The sequence below is a fragment of the Haliotis cracherodii genome, unplaced genomic scaffold, assembly GCF_022045235.1.
Source record: "Haliotis cracherodii isolate W230 unplaced genomic scaffold, xgHalCrac1.p SCAF_10, whole genome shotgun sequence".
Lineage (NCBI taxonomy): Eukaryota > Metazoa > Mollusca > Gastropoda > Lepetellida > Haliotidae > Haliotis > Haliotis cracherodii.
The window spans coordinates 40,742,944-40,762,804 of NW_027266265.1; the positions used below are offsets into that span (position 1 = coordinate 40,742,944).

The 19,861-nt window shown below is 39.1% G+C and overlaps 1 protein-coding gene across 1 annotated transcript; it reads right to left on the minus strand.

Moving 5' to 3' along the window:
* Positions 1-5,488: 5,488 nt before the first annotated feature.
* LOC139454387 (gigaxonin-like) lies at positions 5,489-19,462 on the minus strand. Its single transcript, XM_071236053.1, has 5 exons — positions 19,266-19,462; positions 11,695-12,021; positions 10,650-11,006; positions 9,591-9,727; positions 5,489-7,275 (listed from the first exon to the last, which is right to left on the minus strand). The coding sequence occupies exons 1-5, from the start codon at positions 19,460-19,462 to the stop codon at positions 6,431-6,433; spliced, it is 1,863 nt and encodes a 620-aa protein (XP_071092154.1). The 3' UTR covers positions 5,489-6,430.
* Positions 19,463-19,861: the final 399 nt, after the last annotated feature.

The following is a 19,861-nucleotide window of genomic DNA, read 5'->3' on the forward strand; positions in this document are numbered from 1 at the left end:
CAACACCAGAGAACCACATATATATATATATCTGTCATGTGTTTAATGACTGATAAGTGTTCAGTAGTGAGAGAGTGAGAATGTTTATAGGACGCTTTTATCAATATTTCAGCAATATCACCGTGGGGGACACCACAAATTGGCTTCACACATTGAACCCATATCGGGAATCCAATCCGGGTTTTCGGCGTGACGAGCGAACACTTTACCCACAAGGCTACCTGACTGCCCTATATAGTGTTCAGTATCCTGAAGGCAGTATTATTTTGTGATGGTCATGATCATTATTGATCCACAACCATAATCAACCGCCTCTATGGTTCGGTGGAAAGAGCGTCTGTCCTGAGAGAGATGAAACTCAGCGGTTCATCCCTGGCAGCGTCATTTACCGTATTCGACGTAATAAGCGCCCAGGGCGCTCTCAAAATTAGAAATAGGGGGCTCTTATTAGAATATTATTTTGTCGAAAAAAAACAGAGTTGAAAGATAAATTTTGTGGTTTATGCTGACAGCCTGAAGTGTTTATATAAGAGAGATATATTTTTCCAGAATTTAATTGCCCATGATTAAGGGTGCATATAACACACGAGTGCATATTATATGCAAATAAATAAGTATTGTGTACATTGATCAAACGGAAAGGGTGCTAATTGGGATTGTCCACAAGCCAATATATTAGCACATATCGCAATGGGCGCTTATTGGAGCGGGGAGCTTATTACGTCGAATACGGTATATTATAAAGATGTTAAAAGATGGTACCTATTGTTACCCTGCATGGTGCTCAACATAAAAAATGATAAAATAAGGACCAGTTGAATCAGTATACAGTGTCTGAGTGGGGTATCCATGTTAAACTGCGGCATGGTATCTCAGTTGCCTAGCACTATAAAGAAGGCATTAATCTGTTCCAGTACAAGTGCATGCATACATGTCGCTGTATAACAGCAATAATCTTGAATGTGACGTTTAACCCATACACCTCACCACAACCACAATTCAAAGTACATCCAGTTAGGGTTAGTCAATACAACTTCCATACAATTCTCAGTGATACTGCAGCTACATCCAAGTCTGGGACACTTCATGTAACTCACATGTACCCATGTGGAAATACAGTCTTCTGAGCTGAGCTGCAAGACATCACTATCTTCATGGCTTCTTTCACCTGCCTAAGTCAGGTGAGAACAGATTTTATATAACATAGGATCATGTACTGGCATACTAAATATTGTATTGCTTCCAAATGTAAATTACCATTACCATAATGAGTCAACATTTTACCCCTCCAGTATACATATAAGTCAAGAATGGTGCTATTAAAAAGGTGAGGTAGACATCAGGTATTTTTATTAAGTGTTAATTTCTGTGACAACAACTAATCAAACTAATTGTAGATATAAATACAGAGAAGGATTTGATAAGCCTTGCTTTTATGATCTTATGGGTAAACTGGTCAAACATTCTAAAAAAAACCCAGGGTATTTTATTCATCATCAAAGCTTTCTAAAATGAAGGGCATATATTATAGGATACCAGTAAATTTGGTAAATGTCACACAGATGACATCCCCAGCTTAACATGCTTATGGACCTGCTGGAGCTATTGTTACAAAGGATCCTCTAATGACAAAGAGGTTAATGCCCTTGTCCATGCCCTGTAGAAGGTATTGCACATCCTAGTAAGCTTATCAACTGACCCAGTGTCTAATCTCGTGATGAAAGATTGAAGTGGTGGCATATACTAAGACTAGATCAAACACATGCCTATCACAGCCACGATGTCTGCATGACCTGCTGGTCTTTGTTTCAGTCAGGTTCGCAACAAAAAAATAGGTGGTGAGTTTGAAGTCACAGCTCCACAATGCCATTTGAAAATGAAATGCAAAGGATGAACTAAGTACAGTAACTTAAGATCATAACGACGAACTCAAAGGGACCAGTAATTTTAGCTTGTAGTTCGTTATAAGCATATAAGCAACATATACACAGCAAAAGGCCGGTACCAAAAAGACCCATTTGATGTATCTGTCAGTTCGTTATAAACGTGGGGGCACGGGTGGCCCAGTCGTCTAAGGCGCTGCAATTCGCTGTGCAGAGTTGCGTCCCTTGGGCACGCCAGAAACCTATGATTGGGGGTTCGAATCCCGGTTCACCCCGATTATGTTTCTAGGTTTGTCAGCACCTTACCCATGCTCGTGGGTTTCACGGAAGAGGTAAACGTCTGAGACCTGCATCACTTCTGGCTTTCCTCCCACATTAAGCTGACACGCCGTGATATAACTGGAATACTGTTAAAAGCAGCGTTAAACCCAACTCACTCACTTACTCGTTATAAGCGGGTTCGTTATAAACATTGTTTACTGTACATGAAGACAGGGACCCAACAAGGAGAACCCCAATGCCCTTACTCTTGTTGACATATCATCAAAGAGACCTACACACTGGCCACTATATTATATCTTCTGTTGCATTGCAACTGTTGTTGTTCAAAGTAGTCGAGGTACTGAAGTTCACTTTTATTCAGTGATAAACAACCTGAGTGTTGAGAAGGTGTAAACCCAGCTATTTGTACAAAAAACACACCACCCAATGCTTGGATATCATGCAGGTAATTATTTCTATCAACATTTTGTGAGGAATTTTTTGATACTTTGTGAAATTTTAAGGGAGAGGTTCACAGATGTGACTGAAGATATTACAGATCAAATTGATGTTTTCTTATGTAATGAATAAAAACCTTTTTTGTTCTTGTTACTGTTTCCTTTAGCTTCAATATATTACCTATTTGTTACTAAAATTAGCAATACTTGTTGATAAAAAAAGTGAATTAAAATTTAGAAAATTTAAATAGAAGGTATAATCATATAGAGCACAAAATAAACCTTAGCTATGACAATTGTCTTTCCACATTCTAGTGACCTTGACCTTTCACAAAAGCCAATAAAAGCATGTACCTAGTACAACTAGAGACAACTATTAAGAGATACTATACCCCTAGTTTGGTGAAAATGCTACAGTAAAATATCACTGAGGTCATCAGTTTTTATTTCATGAGTAGTGACTTTGACCTTCAAAATCTGTCATTCATATGCCAGAAATGAGACCCTTCTCATATGAAGTACAAAAACTCTGACAAGTACAGTGACAATGTAGTAGACCAACTGGATATTCAACTGATTTCATATACCTTATTTCAGATAACCTTTTTTAAAAATAAAAACTTACTTCATAGTAAAAAATACCATTGAGGTCATCGGTTGCTGGTAGGATTATTTCATAAGTAGCAACCTTGACCTACAAAATATGCCAATCATATGCCAGAAATGAGAACCTTCTCATATGTAGTACAAAGACAAGTACAGTGACTATGTACTAGATATTCAACTGATATTTCAAAAATATAACCTTACTTCATTTGTTAATGGTGTGATGAACATCCTCCAGACATTTGAAATGTGTCCAATGGTTCTGAAGGAAAATAGGTTGTCACAACAATTTGCTACTTCAGCTATTCTGAAGTTCTGAAAATCAATGTTCAGTAATTCTGAAGAAGGGTTTGTATAATTTCAGTGCTAACAGATGGCCAGACAGAACCATGACACATGCATATATTGAGGATGTCAAGGTGACCTGAAGACAAAAGTATATCAAAATGTCTGTCCATGAAGTGCTACTTTCCTATTCTTGTGTCTTCAGTGTCTAATATCCAGTGCAGTGTTTATCATGAATTGCTACTTTCCTATTTGTGTGTCTTCAGTGTCTAATATCCAGTGTAGTGTTTATCAAAAAGTGCTACTTTCCTATTCACATGTCTTCAGTGTCTAATATCCAGTGCAGTGTTTATCATGAATTGCTACTTTCCTATTCGCCTATCTTCAGTATCTAATATCCAGTGCAGTGTTTATCACAAAGTGCTACTTTCCCATTTATGTGTCTTCAGTGTCTAAAATCCAGTGTAGTGTTCATTGCAAAAAGCTACTTTCCTATCCTTGTGTTCCAGCATCTAAAATCCAGTGTAGTGTTCAATGCAAAAAGCTACTCTCCTATCCTTGTCTTCCAGCATCTAAAATCCAGTGGTGTTCAAAGCAAAAAGCTACTTTCCTATCCTTGTGTTCCAGCATCTAAAATCCAGTGTAGTGTTCAATGCAAAAAGCTACTCTCCTATTCTTGAGTCCCCATGTCTACAGTTCAGTGTCATGAAGTACTTCCCTGTCTGCACCCGCAAAGATTGATTAATAAGTTGACTTTACATTTTGTTTGTTTTAACACAACAACCAATCAGAGACCTCGTACTACTGAGTAATGGATATTTTAACCCTGTGTGAATTAAAAGCATGACTCTCATTAGTCAGCATAATCTCACTGTAGAATGCCTTATGTAGCTCACTGGTGCATTAGCAATCTGCTCTTCATAATATTTTATGCCTGTAAATAATTTCATGAAAATAAAATGACAAAAAAAGTGCAATTTTTGGGAGGACAAGAGTAAAAATCGTAACATAAATTACGCCAAAATTGTAATGGTTGGCATCTCTGCAGATTGTACGCCCAGGACCATCTGAGCTTCTCAGTGATGAGCAACCCACCGCCCACTGGGCTAGGCAACCAATACAGAGACAATCAAAAGTGATGATACCACTCACATCTCATGTGCAACTTTCCAAATATTCTACAAAGATCAATATCACAAAACACATAACATTAACATAACAAGATGGACAAAATGTTCGGGACAGAATCTAGCTTCTCCAATATTGCCACCACTGGCAGTGAAATATTCATATTGTCAACATTTTGGGGTATAACAATAAACACAGGTATCCAATTCAACACATTGCTTTGGCATACATTTTTTTAACTGAGGAATACAGCAAAATGGAAACATTTGTATCGAGTCAGCACTAAGTTTTCATGCCTCTTGTCACATATCAATAAACAAGAACAATTAACAAAGATAAAACATCTGCATCTCTGTTAATTTATGTTTACAAATATGAACTTTTTATTGTTTTGCACTTTATCTTGTTATAAATGTATAAACATCTTCAACCACAAGAAATGTAAAGTGTATAAAAATGTGCTACGTGGCTCAAATTTGTCATGGTAACTTATTGCATAAGTAGCAAATTTACATGTCTTACGACAATAAAACCCAGAGCGGGAACGTCCTCAACTGTCAGACATACAACACACATTGAATCTGTATTGTCAAGCCCTATCCTTTAGAAACAAGTGGTTTAAACACTCAACAACTACTTTTTTATATCACTTTATCCACAAAGTCACTTGTGTCTTAATTAAACTAAATGCTAGTTACATGTAAAATCTCAGTGACACAAACTCTATGATAAGTTCTATCATTGTTAAAGTCCATTGTTAAAGCGTTCCATGTGAACATTTGAGAACCTACATTCAATACCATTCCTAAAAAGGTAACTGCGTTCAATTGGAATCACAGTTCCAGTAAATCATCTTTACATCATTTTTTGAACAGAAATATACCCAATGGAACTTATATTTATAAGACATGGGAGCCAAAATAAATACCATGTCCAAATGAAAAACCTACAAATTTCAAAAACATTTTGATGAGAACCATATTTGTAAGATGTGTGATGCCACAAGTTGGGAAGATGTACACATGGTCCACTGGTCAACAAACTGGTCAACAAACTGGTCAACTCACTGGTCAACACACTGGTCAACACCACCTGAGCTGACACTACTACAGGAAGATACCATACCAAACACTCAATAGGATCCTGATCGATAACACTAACCTGCAGCAGTAGTGACTTTGGTGCAAGCATAAAATCTTGGGTAAGAGAATGTGACTTGTTGTCATCCACATTCAGGTAGCTGAAGTGAAATCCATAACAAAATTCCTTCTACATAGTAATATCAGAACCAACCAACCGCCCACACACACATCTCAGTCTTGAGGGAGAGACATTGTTTCTGTCAACGAAAAACAAGAACAATAAACCGATGAGACACTAACGGCATAATTGATGACAACTATTTCTGTTCGGCTTGGCTGTATACCTGCAACACTACAGTACACATAGTAAAATCCCAATCCCCGACCCCTCAACACACACATGAACACATGAATATTGACACATGAATGAACACACACACACACACGAACACACACACACACACACACGAACACGCACAAACACACACACACACACACGCACACGCACACGCACACACACAAACACACACACACGAACACACACACATGAACACACACACGAACACACACACCATCACCACAACACACACACCACCAACACACAAAGACACTGCATTTACTGGTGGTAATGGGACTTTTACCATGTATAAATATTGAATTTTGTTATGCATTTCACTTCAGCTTACTTTTGGGTCATGGAACTTTGTACACCTATCCTAAATCTTCATCATTTCAGGTCAGAATAGACCATCTTTTCCTGGTCCCAAAGGAGCTTCCGCAGAACAGCATTGGGCATATGGAGAAGACAAACTTGGTAGAACCTCTGGTTCTTGGGCTTATTCTGGACCACACAGCGCCATGAGTTTGTAATCTTGTTGTAAGCTCGTACACAGTGAAATGCATTGCCAATGTCAAGGTCACCAACCACCAGCACGTCTTCCCCATTGTAGACTGCACCCTCTATATGCGATGCATCCGTCATTGTGCACATCCCTGGAACTCCACCTTTATTACACATTGGAAGCCAGTGATCGTTACATGTGGAGTATATTTCTGTGCCGCAGAATTTCAAGCTGTGACCAGAATGCATTGCGCTTGGACATTCAAATCGACGAAATCCACCAAAAACGTAAATGTCCTCGTCAACTGTTACAGCTCTCGCGTCGCATCGTCTCTCCCGCATGGGACAGACAGACACCCAAGTCTCAGTTCTAGTGTCAAAACATTCCACAGCTTCATAAAACTTGCCAACTGTGCCACCTGCAATAACATAGATCTTCTTCCCCACAGCGGCGTATGCTGACCACACTCTTTTCATTGTCATGTCAGGAAGGGATTGCCACTTGTTGGAGAATACGTTGTAGGTTTCCACGAAGGTCAAGGGATCTGTCATGTCATTGCTGCCACCAATAGCGTAGATGTTGTCATCGACGGCCACCAGCCCGAAACCAACACGTGCATGTGCCATAGGTGCACAAACAGTCCATGTGTTAGTGTTGGGGTCATATTTCTCACCAGTGTTCAAGATCTGACAGTGACGATCTCGTCCTCCAAATACATATATGGACCCACCTGATGAACAAAATTAGAAGTCTGTTACAATGTCACATGTACAGTTTAAAACCCCACACAAACCTTAAACAATATCAAGGCAAAAAGGGTATAGACAGTAGCTTTAAAACTACCTATAAGAAAACAGAAAAAAATACATGTCCAGGGAGGGTTTAAAAAAGATATGTATGTACCCAACTCCTCTGGTCAGATCAGAAACATAGTAAAGAGGGATAACTACGTCCCAGAAAGAGTATCTATAAGTTTCTATAAGAATACTGTATTCTGTTGAATGAAGTGTCAACTGTCTAAAACTTTCCCTTCTCGCCCTAATGTCCTATATACACATTTATCCCCATGGAACTGGGGGAGGAGGGGAAGATGGTGACTTCCTTGTCAGTGCCTTAATGTTGAAAATAAATGTTGAACATGATTCAAATGACAGCAGAAATCTTCAAGGACCCTTGATCCTCCATCAACCCTAACTTCTAGGGCTGGGACGAGTCAATACTTATTACCTGGGTACCCGGCCCTCTTTTACCCGGGTATCCGCTGTATGTCTCATTAGTTGGGCACAAAATGTCTGATAAGTTTTGGGGAATTGTTTTACTGAAGCCCTGGCAAAAACTATTCAGATACACACATAAAATGATCAGCTCATGCATGCACTGAAGTTGACTGAAGCTTCATCTAATTCAAACATATAAAAGTCAGAAGGAATGTGTGCGCAGTCAGAAAGAAATGTGACCAATAGTATTTGTTGTTTAACACTGCACTCAGCAATATTCCAGCTATATGACGGCAGTCTGCAAATAATCAAATGCAGTGACTGACAATCCCTGCAATTGACATATGATGACATGCATCAGCCAAGTCAGCGAGCCTGACCACCCGATCCCATAAGTCGCCTCTTATAACAAGTATAGTCACCTTTCACACCAAGCATGGGTTGCTGAAGACCTATTCTACCGATATTCACGGGTCGCGACCAGTAGTGACTTGTTTTGTAACTATGAACTTACAGTGAAATGTTTCATTAAACAATATATCAAATGACTAACCACAGGTCCAGGTAGTACTGTGGGTACCTGGGTCCTACTCAGTACCCACCCAACCCGAGTAACCGAGTTACCCATCCCAGCCCTACAACCTTCCAGTACTGATTCAGTCTGTGCCAAACACTTTGAGTCTACTCACCCGAACATAAGTTTGGGATTACTTTCAGTAGATATTAGTCACAGTATATGGACTAGTACAAGCTGATCTTACTAGACCAAAAGACATTTTACACTTCGGACTTCGGACTTGTGGATAAAGCAGCAGCCTGCTGATTATCTCCCCTGATACCCTGCTCAACTGTTAATGACTCCTAAATCAGTGGTTTGTTTGTTTGTTTGTTGTTTAATGCCGCAATCAGCAATATTCCAGCTACATGACAGTGGTCTCTAAATAATCGAGTCTGGAACAGACAATCCAGTGACTGACATCATGAGCATCGATCCACGCAATTGGGACCAATGACATGAATGAACCAAGTCAGCGAGCCTGACCACCTGATCCCGTTTTATCCCCACACAACGACAAGCATAGTCACCTTTTACAGCCATAATGTGTGTACTTATACAGCACTAGACTCCATACACAAGGTGCATTTTCAAAGCGCTAATATTATTACCCCAGTCAATGGATCAGTGTGTACTCAATTTCAATCTCAGCTCAAAGGGGGGAATACAACCTAAGCCGCATTATCAGGTGCTAGAAAGTTAACAGTCACAATACCATCTCGTCCTGCCAGGTACCAAAAATACCACTGGGTGAACAGAGACATATGTTGAGCAAAATCACTTGCCTAATGTGCTCTATGTGCTTCAGTGTGGGGCAGGACAGAAGCCTAAGAAACTGTCAGGAATCAAACTGTCACCAATCCAACTATTCTCCGTGACTTTACCTGGTTTGTGACCTGTGTGCTGTGCACAGGACCATGTGCCCCTGTTATGGTGTCTTTGACCAAGGGACCATGGGTGCAATGATTTTTTAGTTTTGGTTTGTTGTTTAATGCCGCACTCAGCAATATTCCAGCTATATGACGGCGGTCTGTAAATAATCGAGTCTGGACCAGACAATCCAGTGATTAATATCATGATCCACGCTATTGGGATCGGTGACATGCATCAACCAAGTCAGCGAGTCTGACCACCCGATCCCGTTAGTCGCCTTTTACGACAAGCATAGTCACCTTTTACGGCAAACATGGGTTGCTGAAGACCTATTCTCCCCCGGAATTATGGGTGCAAAGAAGATGACCGAAACCAATAATCATGTATAAGAACACTAACCAACTTCAACCATTCCGTGTCCGGTACGAGGGCTGTTCATGTTGGGCAGTGAGATCCACTGGCCAATGGTAGAAGTGCCTTGATTGTAGATTTTCACGCAGTTGACAGTTGCTTTGACTTCAGAGTCATCACTATGACTGTAAAACATGTCATCCAAAAATTAACATACCATCATACACATACCATTTTAGTCAGCTTGTGAAAAAAGCATTGTCTTCTGTATATTGAAATGTAAAATGGTCGTGTTCATGCACACATTGACTGACCAACAGGGCCTTTTAGTGGACTTCATGCATATTCATGGATCAAACCTCCATTTGAGGCCGATAGGTGCTGGGCCCATGAATATTCATCAATTTTGCTAAAAGGTCCTGTGACTGACCAAAGTCTTGACATGCAAATCAAACAAGTCACCAAGGTTGATCACACGATTCATTTAGCCAGCTCTTACAACTTGTATAAGTTGCAAAGGACTGACTATAACCTAAATCAAGATATACATCATTCTTGGTACATATTAACATAGTCTTCAGATAACTTTTTGAGCGATTGAGTTTTTACTCGAGGGTTTCTATTTTAATTGGGTTATTACATTTTTCATTGGGTTACCAATATTTTTTCACTTATCTATCTATTTTTTCACTTATCTATCTTTTGGGTTTTTCCCAAAATGAGTAAGCATTTTGAAATTTAAAATAAAATGAAACAATGTTTTAGATGTGTATAACAGTTCTAAATATAGGCACGGAAATTAGCTCCATTGAACACATGCTAAAAAAGCTTCATTGGGTATTTACGCGTGCTGCTTTCAATCAATTGAGTGTTTCATTTAATGCATGGGTTTCTGCACACAAGTTAACTGAAAGTAATCGGGCTTTGAATAGTTTTGGGGGGTATTATACATAAATACGCAGCTAATCTGTAGCTCTGAATAACCAGTCAATATTTACAGTGGACTTCAGCAGAGAAGACATGACACAGTATTTTTGAAAATACAATAAATAGTTAAAAAAATGTGTAAGATACTATCTTTTCAACTTCAAAATCTATATTACTTACTCAGACACATTTCCTTCTCCCCCACAAGCTAGGAGAACACAGCTGAATCCCCTCGGACGCAGTTCCGTTGCTGTCTGTCGAAGATCTCTGATCAGTTTTGGCAAGCAGAAGCGATTAAGATCTGGACTGGGATCTTCAAATTCCTCAAGGAAACTCTCTGATATCTGGGCAGCACGTACACATCTTGTCACTGCATCAGTTATCTCTGCCTGATGACCTTGGACATCGAAGCGAAACCACCGGATGATAGCATCAAGGATGTCATCCTCTGAGTTGATGACAAGTGTGTCCCTATTGAGTAGTTCTGTGACAGCATCGGCGGAGAGGCTGAGGAACTCATCACAGAAACTTACCTCCCTGGGGTAAAATCAAAGATTGGAGGTGAGGTGAAATAGGGTTTAACATCGTGTTAATTGCACTTATATAGCAGTATTTGATATTGCTTTGGAACGGACAGATTTTCATCTTAATTTCAGGTTGAAATAAACATGTTTAAAGTTCATACCTTGTCCTTTCCCATGTATGAATGGCAATTAAAATATGAATACTGTATTTCCTCTATTAGATGCTGGACCTCCAGCACATGCCGGCCCCTCCTTGATGTCAGGTCATATGTTGTCAAAAACATAGAAGTCTAAAGATGGGCTGGCTCCATTATTTAATGAAAGCAATTAACTTATGGCATATACTGATTACTCTTATTCACTTCTTGTATCTCCACGTGGAAAGGGCATGTCAAGGGTATGTTGTTTAGACTTCACAATTGGCCAGCATTTAAAAGAGAAGATGCCTCGCTTTTAATAGACACTTCTTAGGAACCCAAACTATTTTTCATGTTAAAATATGAAGGTAGGGAGCCATAATGTGTTTACTTCTTCAAATTTTGAGTTTACTTACCAAAACTTGGCTTTTAGAATAATTTTCAGTAGATATTTAATGATAGTATTATATATGGGCATTTATTAGCCGAATTTACCAAGCTTAACAGAATTTTACCAAACTTAGGCTTTGGGTTAGTGGACAAGTCTCTGGGTGTATAACTGACCTGAAGTGTTCATCCAGGTAACGGGTGACTTTGTGGAGGAGCCAGCTGCAGGTGTATTGGGAAGAGAACTCCCTGATGCCGATACAGTTGGTGGGCGTGATGCAGGTGTCCAGGTAGTCACAGCACAGCACCTTGAGGTCATTCAGAAGGAACAGGTCTGCTGCTTGTAGGACATCTTGGATTGTGTCAGGGCAGAGGTTGATCTCAGCAGTGTACAGGAAGTCCAGGATCAAGGTGAAGGTCGCCATGGTTATACTGGCGGATCCCAGGTTGATCACAGTTTTGCCATTTTCTGTCTCTGTTGCCTCACCATAGTTGAACAGTGCTCTAAGAATGGAATACGACACTTGGTGTTTCTAGTGACTACAGCTTATTTCAACATGTACTATTGTTGCCTCACCATAGTTGAACAGTGCTCTGAGAATGGAATACGACAATTGATGTTTCTAGTGACTACAGCTTATTTCAACATGTACTATTGTTGCCTCACCATAGTTGAACAGTGCTATGAGAATGGAACACGACAATTGGTGTTTCTAGTGACTACAGCTTATTTCAACATGTAGTATTGTTGCCTCACCATAGTTGAACAGTGCTCTGAGAATGGAACACGAAACTTGGTGTTTCTAATGACTACAGCTTATTTCAACATGTAGTATTGTTGCCTCACCGTAGTTGAACAGTGCTCTGAGAATGGAATACGACACTTGGTGTTTCTAGTGACTACAGCTTATTTCAACATGTAGTATTGTTGCCTCACCATAGTTGAACAGTGCTCTGAGAATGGAATACGACACTTGGTGTTTCTAGTGACTATAGCTTATTTCAACATGTAGTATTGTTGCCTCACCATAGTTGAACAGTGCTCTGAGAATGGAATACGACACTTGGTGTTTCTAGTGACTACAGCTTATTTCAACATGTAGTATTGTTGCCTCACCATAGTTGAACAGTGCTATGAGAATGGAATACGACAATTGGTGTTTCTAGTAACTACAGCTTATTTCAACATGTAGTATTGTTGCCTCACCATAATTGAACGGTGCTCTGAGAATGGAATGCGACACTTGGTGTTTCTAGTGATTACAGTTTATTTCACCATGTACTATTGTTGCCTCACCACAGTTGAACAGTGCTCTGAGAATGGAATACGACAATTGGTGTTTCTAGTGACTACAGCTTATTTCAACATGTAGTATTGTTGCCTCACCATAGTTGAACAGTGCTCTGAGAATGGAATACGACAATTGGTGTTTCTAGTGACTACAGCTTGCAGTATTTCAACATGTAGTATTGTTGCCTCACCATAGTTGAACAGTGCTATGAGAATGGAATACGACAATTGGTGTTTCTAGTAACTACAGCTTATTTCAACATGTACTATTGTTGCCTCACCATAATTGAACGGTGCTCTGAGAATGGAATACGACAATTGGTGTTTCTAGTGACTACAGCTTATTTCAACATGTACTATTGTTGCCTCACCATAGTTGAACAGTGCTCTGAGAATGGAATACGACACTTGGTGTTTCTGGTAACTACAGTTTGCGGTATTTCAACATGTAGTATTGTTGCCTCACCATAGTTGAACAGTGCTCTGAGAATGGAATACGACACTTGGTGTTTCTGGTAACTACAGTTTGCGGTATTTCAACATGTAGTATTGTTGCCTCACCATAGTTGAACAGTGCTCTGAGAATGGAATGCGACACTTGGTGTTTCTAGTGACTACAGCTTATTTCAACATGTACTATTGTTGCCTCACCATAGTTGAACAGTGCTCTGAGAATGGAATACGACACTTGGTGTTTCTAGTGACTACAGCTTATTTCAACATGTAGTATTGTTGCCTCACCATAGTTGAACAGTGCTCTGAGAATGGAATACGACACTTGGTGTTTCTAGTGACTACAGCTTATTTCAACATGTAGTATTGTTGCCTCACCATAGTTGAACAGTGCTCTGAGAATGGAATGCGACACTTGGTGTTTCTAGTGACTACAGCTTATTTCAACATGTACTATTGTTGCCTCACCATAGTTGAACAGTGCTCTGAGAATGGAATACGACACTTGGTGTTTCTAGTGACTATAGCTTATTTCAACATGTAGTATTGTTGCCTCACCATAGTTGAACAGTGCTCTGAGAATGGAATACGACAATTGGTGTTTCTAGTGACTACAGCTTATTTCAACATGTACTATTGTTGCCTCACCATAGTTGAACAGTGCTCTGAGAATGGAATACGACACTTGGTGTTTCTGGTAACTACAGTTTGCGGTATTTCAACATGTAGTATTGTTGCCTCACCATAGTTGAACAGTGCTCTGAGAATGGAATGCGACACTTGGTATTTCTAGTAACTACAGCTTATTTCAACATGTACTATTGTTGCCTCACCATAGTTGAACAGTGCTCTGAGAATGGAATGCGACACTTGGTGTTTCTAGTGACTACAGCTTATTTCAACATGTACTATTGTTGCCTCACCATAGTTGAACAGTGCTCTGAGAATGGAATACGACACTTGGTGTTTCTAGTGACTACAGCTTATTTCAACATGTAGTATTGTTGCCTCACCATAGTTGAACAGTGCTCTGAGAATGGAATACGACACTTGGTGTTTCTAGTGACTATAGCTTATTTCAACATGTACTATTGTTGCCTCACCATAGTTGAACAGTGCTCTGAGAATGGAATACGACACTTCGTGTTTCTAGTGACTACAGCTTATTTCAACATGTACTATTGTTGCCTCACCATAGTTGAACAGTGCTCTAAGAATGGAATACGACACTTGGTGTTTCTAGTGACTACAGTTTATTTCAGCATGTAGTATTGTTGCCTCACCATAGTTGAACAGTGCTCTGAGAATGGAATACGACACTTGGTGTTTCTAGTGACTACAGCTTATTTCAACATGTAGTATTGTTGCCTCACCATAGTTGAACAGTGCTCTGAGAATGGAATACGACAATTGGTGTTTCTAGTGACTACAGCTTATTTCAACATGTACTATTGTTGCCTCACCATAGTTGAACAGTGCTCTGAGAATGGAATACGACACTTGGTGTTTCTGGTAACTACAGTTTGCGGTATTTCAACATGTAGTATTGTTGCCTCACCATAGTTGAACAGTGCTCTGAGAATGGAATGCGACACTTGGTATTTCTAGTAACTACAGCTTATTTCAACATGTACTATTGTTGCCTCACCATAGTTGAACAGTGCTCTGAGAATGGAATGCGACACTTGGTGTTTCTAGTGACTACAGCTTATTTCAACATGTACTATTGTTGCCTCACCATAGTTGAACAGTGCTCTGAGAATGGAATACGACACTTGGTGTTTCTAGTGACTACAGCTTATTTCAACATGTAGTATTGTTGCCTCACCATAGTTGAACAGTGCTCTGAGAATGGAATACGACACTTGGTGTTTCTAGTGACTACAGCTTATTTCAACATGTAGTATTGTTGCCTCACCATAGTTGAACAGTGCTCTAAGAATGGAATACGACACTTGGTGTTTCTAGTGACTACAGTTTATTTCAGCATGTACTATTGTTGCCTCACCATAGTTGAACAGTGCTCTGAGAATGGAATACGACACTTGGTGTTTCTAGTGACTACAGCTTATTTCAGCATGTACTATTGTTGCCTCACCATAGTTGAACAGTGCTCTGAGAATGGAATGCGACACTTGGTGTTTCTAGTGACTACAGCTTATTTCAACATGTACTATTGTTGCCTCACCATAGTTGAATAGTGCTCTGAGAATGGAATACGACACTTGGTGTTTCTAGTGACTACAGCTTATTTCAACATGTAGTATTGTTGCCTCACAATAGTTGAACAGTGCTCTGAGAATGGAATACGACACTTGGTGTTTCTAGTGACTACAGCTTATTTCAACATGTACTATTGTTGCCTCACCATAGTTGAACAGTGCTCTGAGAATGGAATGCGACACTTGGTGTTTCTAGTGACTACAGCTTATTTCAACATGTACTATTGTTGCCTCACCATAGTTGAATAGTGCTCTGAGAATGGAATACGACACTTGGTGTTTCTAGTGACTACAGCTTATTTCAACATGTAGTATTGTTGCCTCACCATAGTTGAACAGTGCTCTGAGAATGGAATACGACACTTGGTGTTTCTAGTGACTACAGCTTATTTCAACATGTACTATTGTTGCCTCACCATAGTTGAACAGTGCTCTGAGAATGGAATACGACACTTGGTGTTTCTAGTAACTACAGCTTACGGTATTTCAACATGTACTATTGTTGCCTCACCATTGTTGAACAGTGCTCTGAGAATGGAATACGACAATTGGTGTTTCTAGTGACTATAGCTTATTTCAGCATGTACTATTGTTGCCTCACCATAGTTGAACAGTGCTCTGAGAATGGAATACGACACTTGGTGTTTCTAGTGACTACAGCTTATTTCAACATGTAGTATTGTTTGTTATGTTTTAAGCATGTGTTAGATGTTGAAACATATTTATCTGAGACATGTTCATAATTTAACGAGTTAAACAACATTGTTACTACTGAACAAACTGAAGAAAAATGTTGACCTGTTGACAACAAGAGCATGGGTGACAGTTTTGCTCATTGGCTTGTAGGTCGTGTGTTTTCCTAATTTGTTTTGAGTTTGATTTTCTATTTCTTCCGAAGACTTTTTCTGTGGGACATACAAATCTATGATTAATATCTAAGCAGTCAAAGACAGCTAATCCTTTACAATCAAGTCACATATGTAAACAGCTACAGTGCATGTGTGAATTGATGCATTTTGTATACATATTTATAACAGTAATTAGTAGCAGTCCTTTTAAAGAGTTCAGGGTGCGATTTACCATTTACAAGACTGCACTAAGTTAAGTTAAGTTAAGTTAAGTTAAGTTAAGTTAAGTTAAGTTAAGTTAAGTTAAGTTAAGTTAAGTTAAGTTAAGTTAAGTTAAGTTAAGTTAAGTTAAGTTAAGTTAAGCTGACTGCAGAGTGCAGTCGGTAAAATATTCCACAAACATAATTGTAGATGAAGCCTACATTTTAAACACTAGCACTGAAGAGTCAACATGAATAACCATTTACATGGACACAAATAAGTACGACCCAACACTGGAGATCTAATTTAATAGTAATACATATGTCGATATCACACCATGAATATACAATCGTAAGTTGGTCTAAACAAAACAGGAACTCTTTTTACTTGTTTCTTTGAACTCAGTATCTCAGGCGCCATCATTTTAACCATGAACGCTATATTAAACAATTTCTGTTCACATCATTGATCATAGGTAGTGAGACAACACTACAGATTTCAATCTTGTTATCATTGCAATTAGAAAAATAGCCAATCAGAAGGCAGCTTTCTCGAGCTTTACCACACTAGTTTCAAACTGGTGACTACGCTTCGAAACATACTTTTGACATATTCTCGATAAATAAAATAAAAACTGATAAGAAGAATATTCTGGAATGACTTATAGATGGCCTAGATTGTATGGATATAATCATAAAACCCGTAACTGTCATTCGGAATACCCCGTGTACTTTATAAGCTGTGGAGGAGGTCTCAGGGGGTAGTGCCCTCTTCTAATTCAATTTCAAGCACGTGAGCTGTAGGCACTAAGTGGGCAAATACATGCACTTGTCAGGGTATTCTTGTATATTTTTTTCACATTTTGCAACATTTACAGTTGTATTTATTCCTCTCACAAAAAATGTTGTGTGAGCAGGAAGAAGTTGTTTCATGTCAAATGTTTTTGGCTACAGAAAACTGTCACTGAATTTCCAACCAAGCTACTTTCACTCACGAAACTTTGTCAGTAATGATTCAAAAGCTGCCTCACCCTCTTGGCATCAGTAGTCAGTGCCTATACCTTCCTAGTTCCTTGATATGATACACATTTTTCCTTACACTACAGTGTTCTACAAATTATTAAAAAGCTGTCATTCATACATACTCATGAACTCAACGTCTGATACCTGGAGCCATTCGCGCCATATTGGCTCATTCCTCGCTTCTTGGTATCTTGTAGATTACGTAATAGGATGAGTATGCCAAATGGCATCGGGATTGCTTGTAAGCGTCTGAAGGCTAAAGTCATGAGACACCATGACTACCCTTAACCTTCGTAAGTGTCCGTCACCTTTTATGCCCTTTCTTTCCATTCAGGTCCGTAAAGTCTTTGGCATGACTATGTAAATTTGCACTAAATTTAACAATGTGGACGTAGCTCAATCAGTTAGCTGTTGGGCTAACAATATGAATGTTGTGAGTTCATGTTAATGGATTCTAATAAAAACTGATTGCTTGTCTTTGAGACATGTAAAATATGGCAGAGATTGTCCATGTCATCCTATAAGTTGTGGTACTTTTTCTAAAGGTGCTTATCAGGTGTTCATTGTTCTGTATAGGTCAGCAGATTTGTGAACGGGTAAGCTATTACTTCTACTAGGCACACTTTTTTTGGATTTCAATTAGTGCTGGGCACAGGATCAATCTCACTAAAATCCGATCTGAGTTCTCGCTACCACTAAACAAAGATCTGAGGACATCCCATTATGGGTCTCGTCAGAACGACTTTTCATCTGACCAAATCAGAGCGTCGCTTATCAGATCATGAAAGTGACAGTTGGAATCGGATTTTTGATCATGCAACCTCGAAAATAAAACATACCGGGTATTCCAGAATGTTCTTTTGTTGAGTTTTAAATTTTTTTAATCGAGTATATGTCAAAATATGTTTGAAGCGTAGTCGCCAGTTTGAAGCTTGTGACGTAGAGCTCGATTAAGCTGCCTTCTGATTGGTTAATGTCGAAATCTTATCAGTCATTCCATTGGTTGGTCAAAGTTCGTGAAAGGTCGGTCTGAAGAGAACTAAGATCTGATTTTAATGAGATTGGGCAGAGGATAGAACTTGCATTTCCAGCTTGAGGTAGTAGCTCAGCTATGCTAGGCTCATGAGTTAATTTAATTATCCAACAGTTTACCATGAGGCCACTGCGCTATCATAAATAATTTGAGCTTGTTTACTGAGAAATCAGTGACCGACTGTTTACCTTGAGGAACAAGGGTGGTAACATTTGTCCACCGAAAATCTCAAAAACTGGACACAAACTTAAAAACTGAATTTCCTTTAATTATACATTGATATAATTTGTTAAAAGAGGTGAGGTAGCTAACCCTAGCTCACAACTAACCCTAAGAACCGTAAATGAGCACCGAACCCTTACTATCGTAAGGGGGGTTTTGATTGGCAAAAGGTGCCCAACCCTAATGATCGTGAAGGGTGGTTTGATAAGAAAAGATCAACTAATCCTAATAATCAGCAAGGGCTACTAGTATAGAGTTTGTTTGGCCTAATTACTCCAAATGATGAAAGTGGCACGCGAGATCAGTGAAGCGTGAGTTGAAGCCGGAGCAAACTAAAGCTATAAGAGCTGGTAAAATGCCCCTTTGAAAACTGCAGCCTCGTGGACAGCCAAGCAGAGGGATCAGCAAGCAAAAAGAATATGTCAGAATGACTAAACTTGGGTAAAAGAAATCTACCTGAAGTAGTGACTGGCAGCCGACAATACATTCTTTTGAACGTGCTTTTTTTCTTCACCGATAACAACAATTGCATCACATAGATGTGCATTGTGTCTGTTGTCATTCAGAGCCAATAAAAGCTTTTGTGCGTGTAAATGACAAGAAAATTTTCTTGCATTTTGTTTACATTCTCCAGGAGGCCACCGCGACGCCATTTTGAATGTTTAGATCACGTTTAATCACAAATTGTAACGAGATTTCATTTCTAATGAAAGAAAATTATTATACTACCGGGATGACATACATAGTTGTACTTAGGAATTAAAATAATAACTTACATTAAATAAATGTACTCATTACTATTGATAGTTATACATCATTATCTCCCTTGAATTATGGCTAGGGGGAGTCTAAACCGTAGAACTGGTGGATGTAAAACGTTCATCAAATGTTCATCCACAAAGTCAGATACTTCAGTGTTTTATATTTTAAATATGAATCTCAATACTGTATAGCAAACCTTTCTCAACTGCTATAAAAACACAAATGTATGATAAATAAAAAATTATCGATACAAAATTGACCTTTATCTCTCTTTCGCCGCTAGGTGGCGT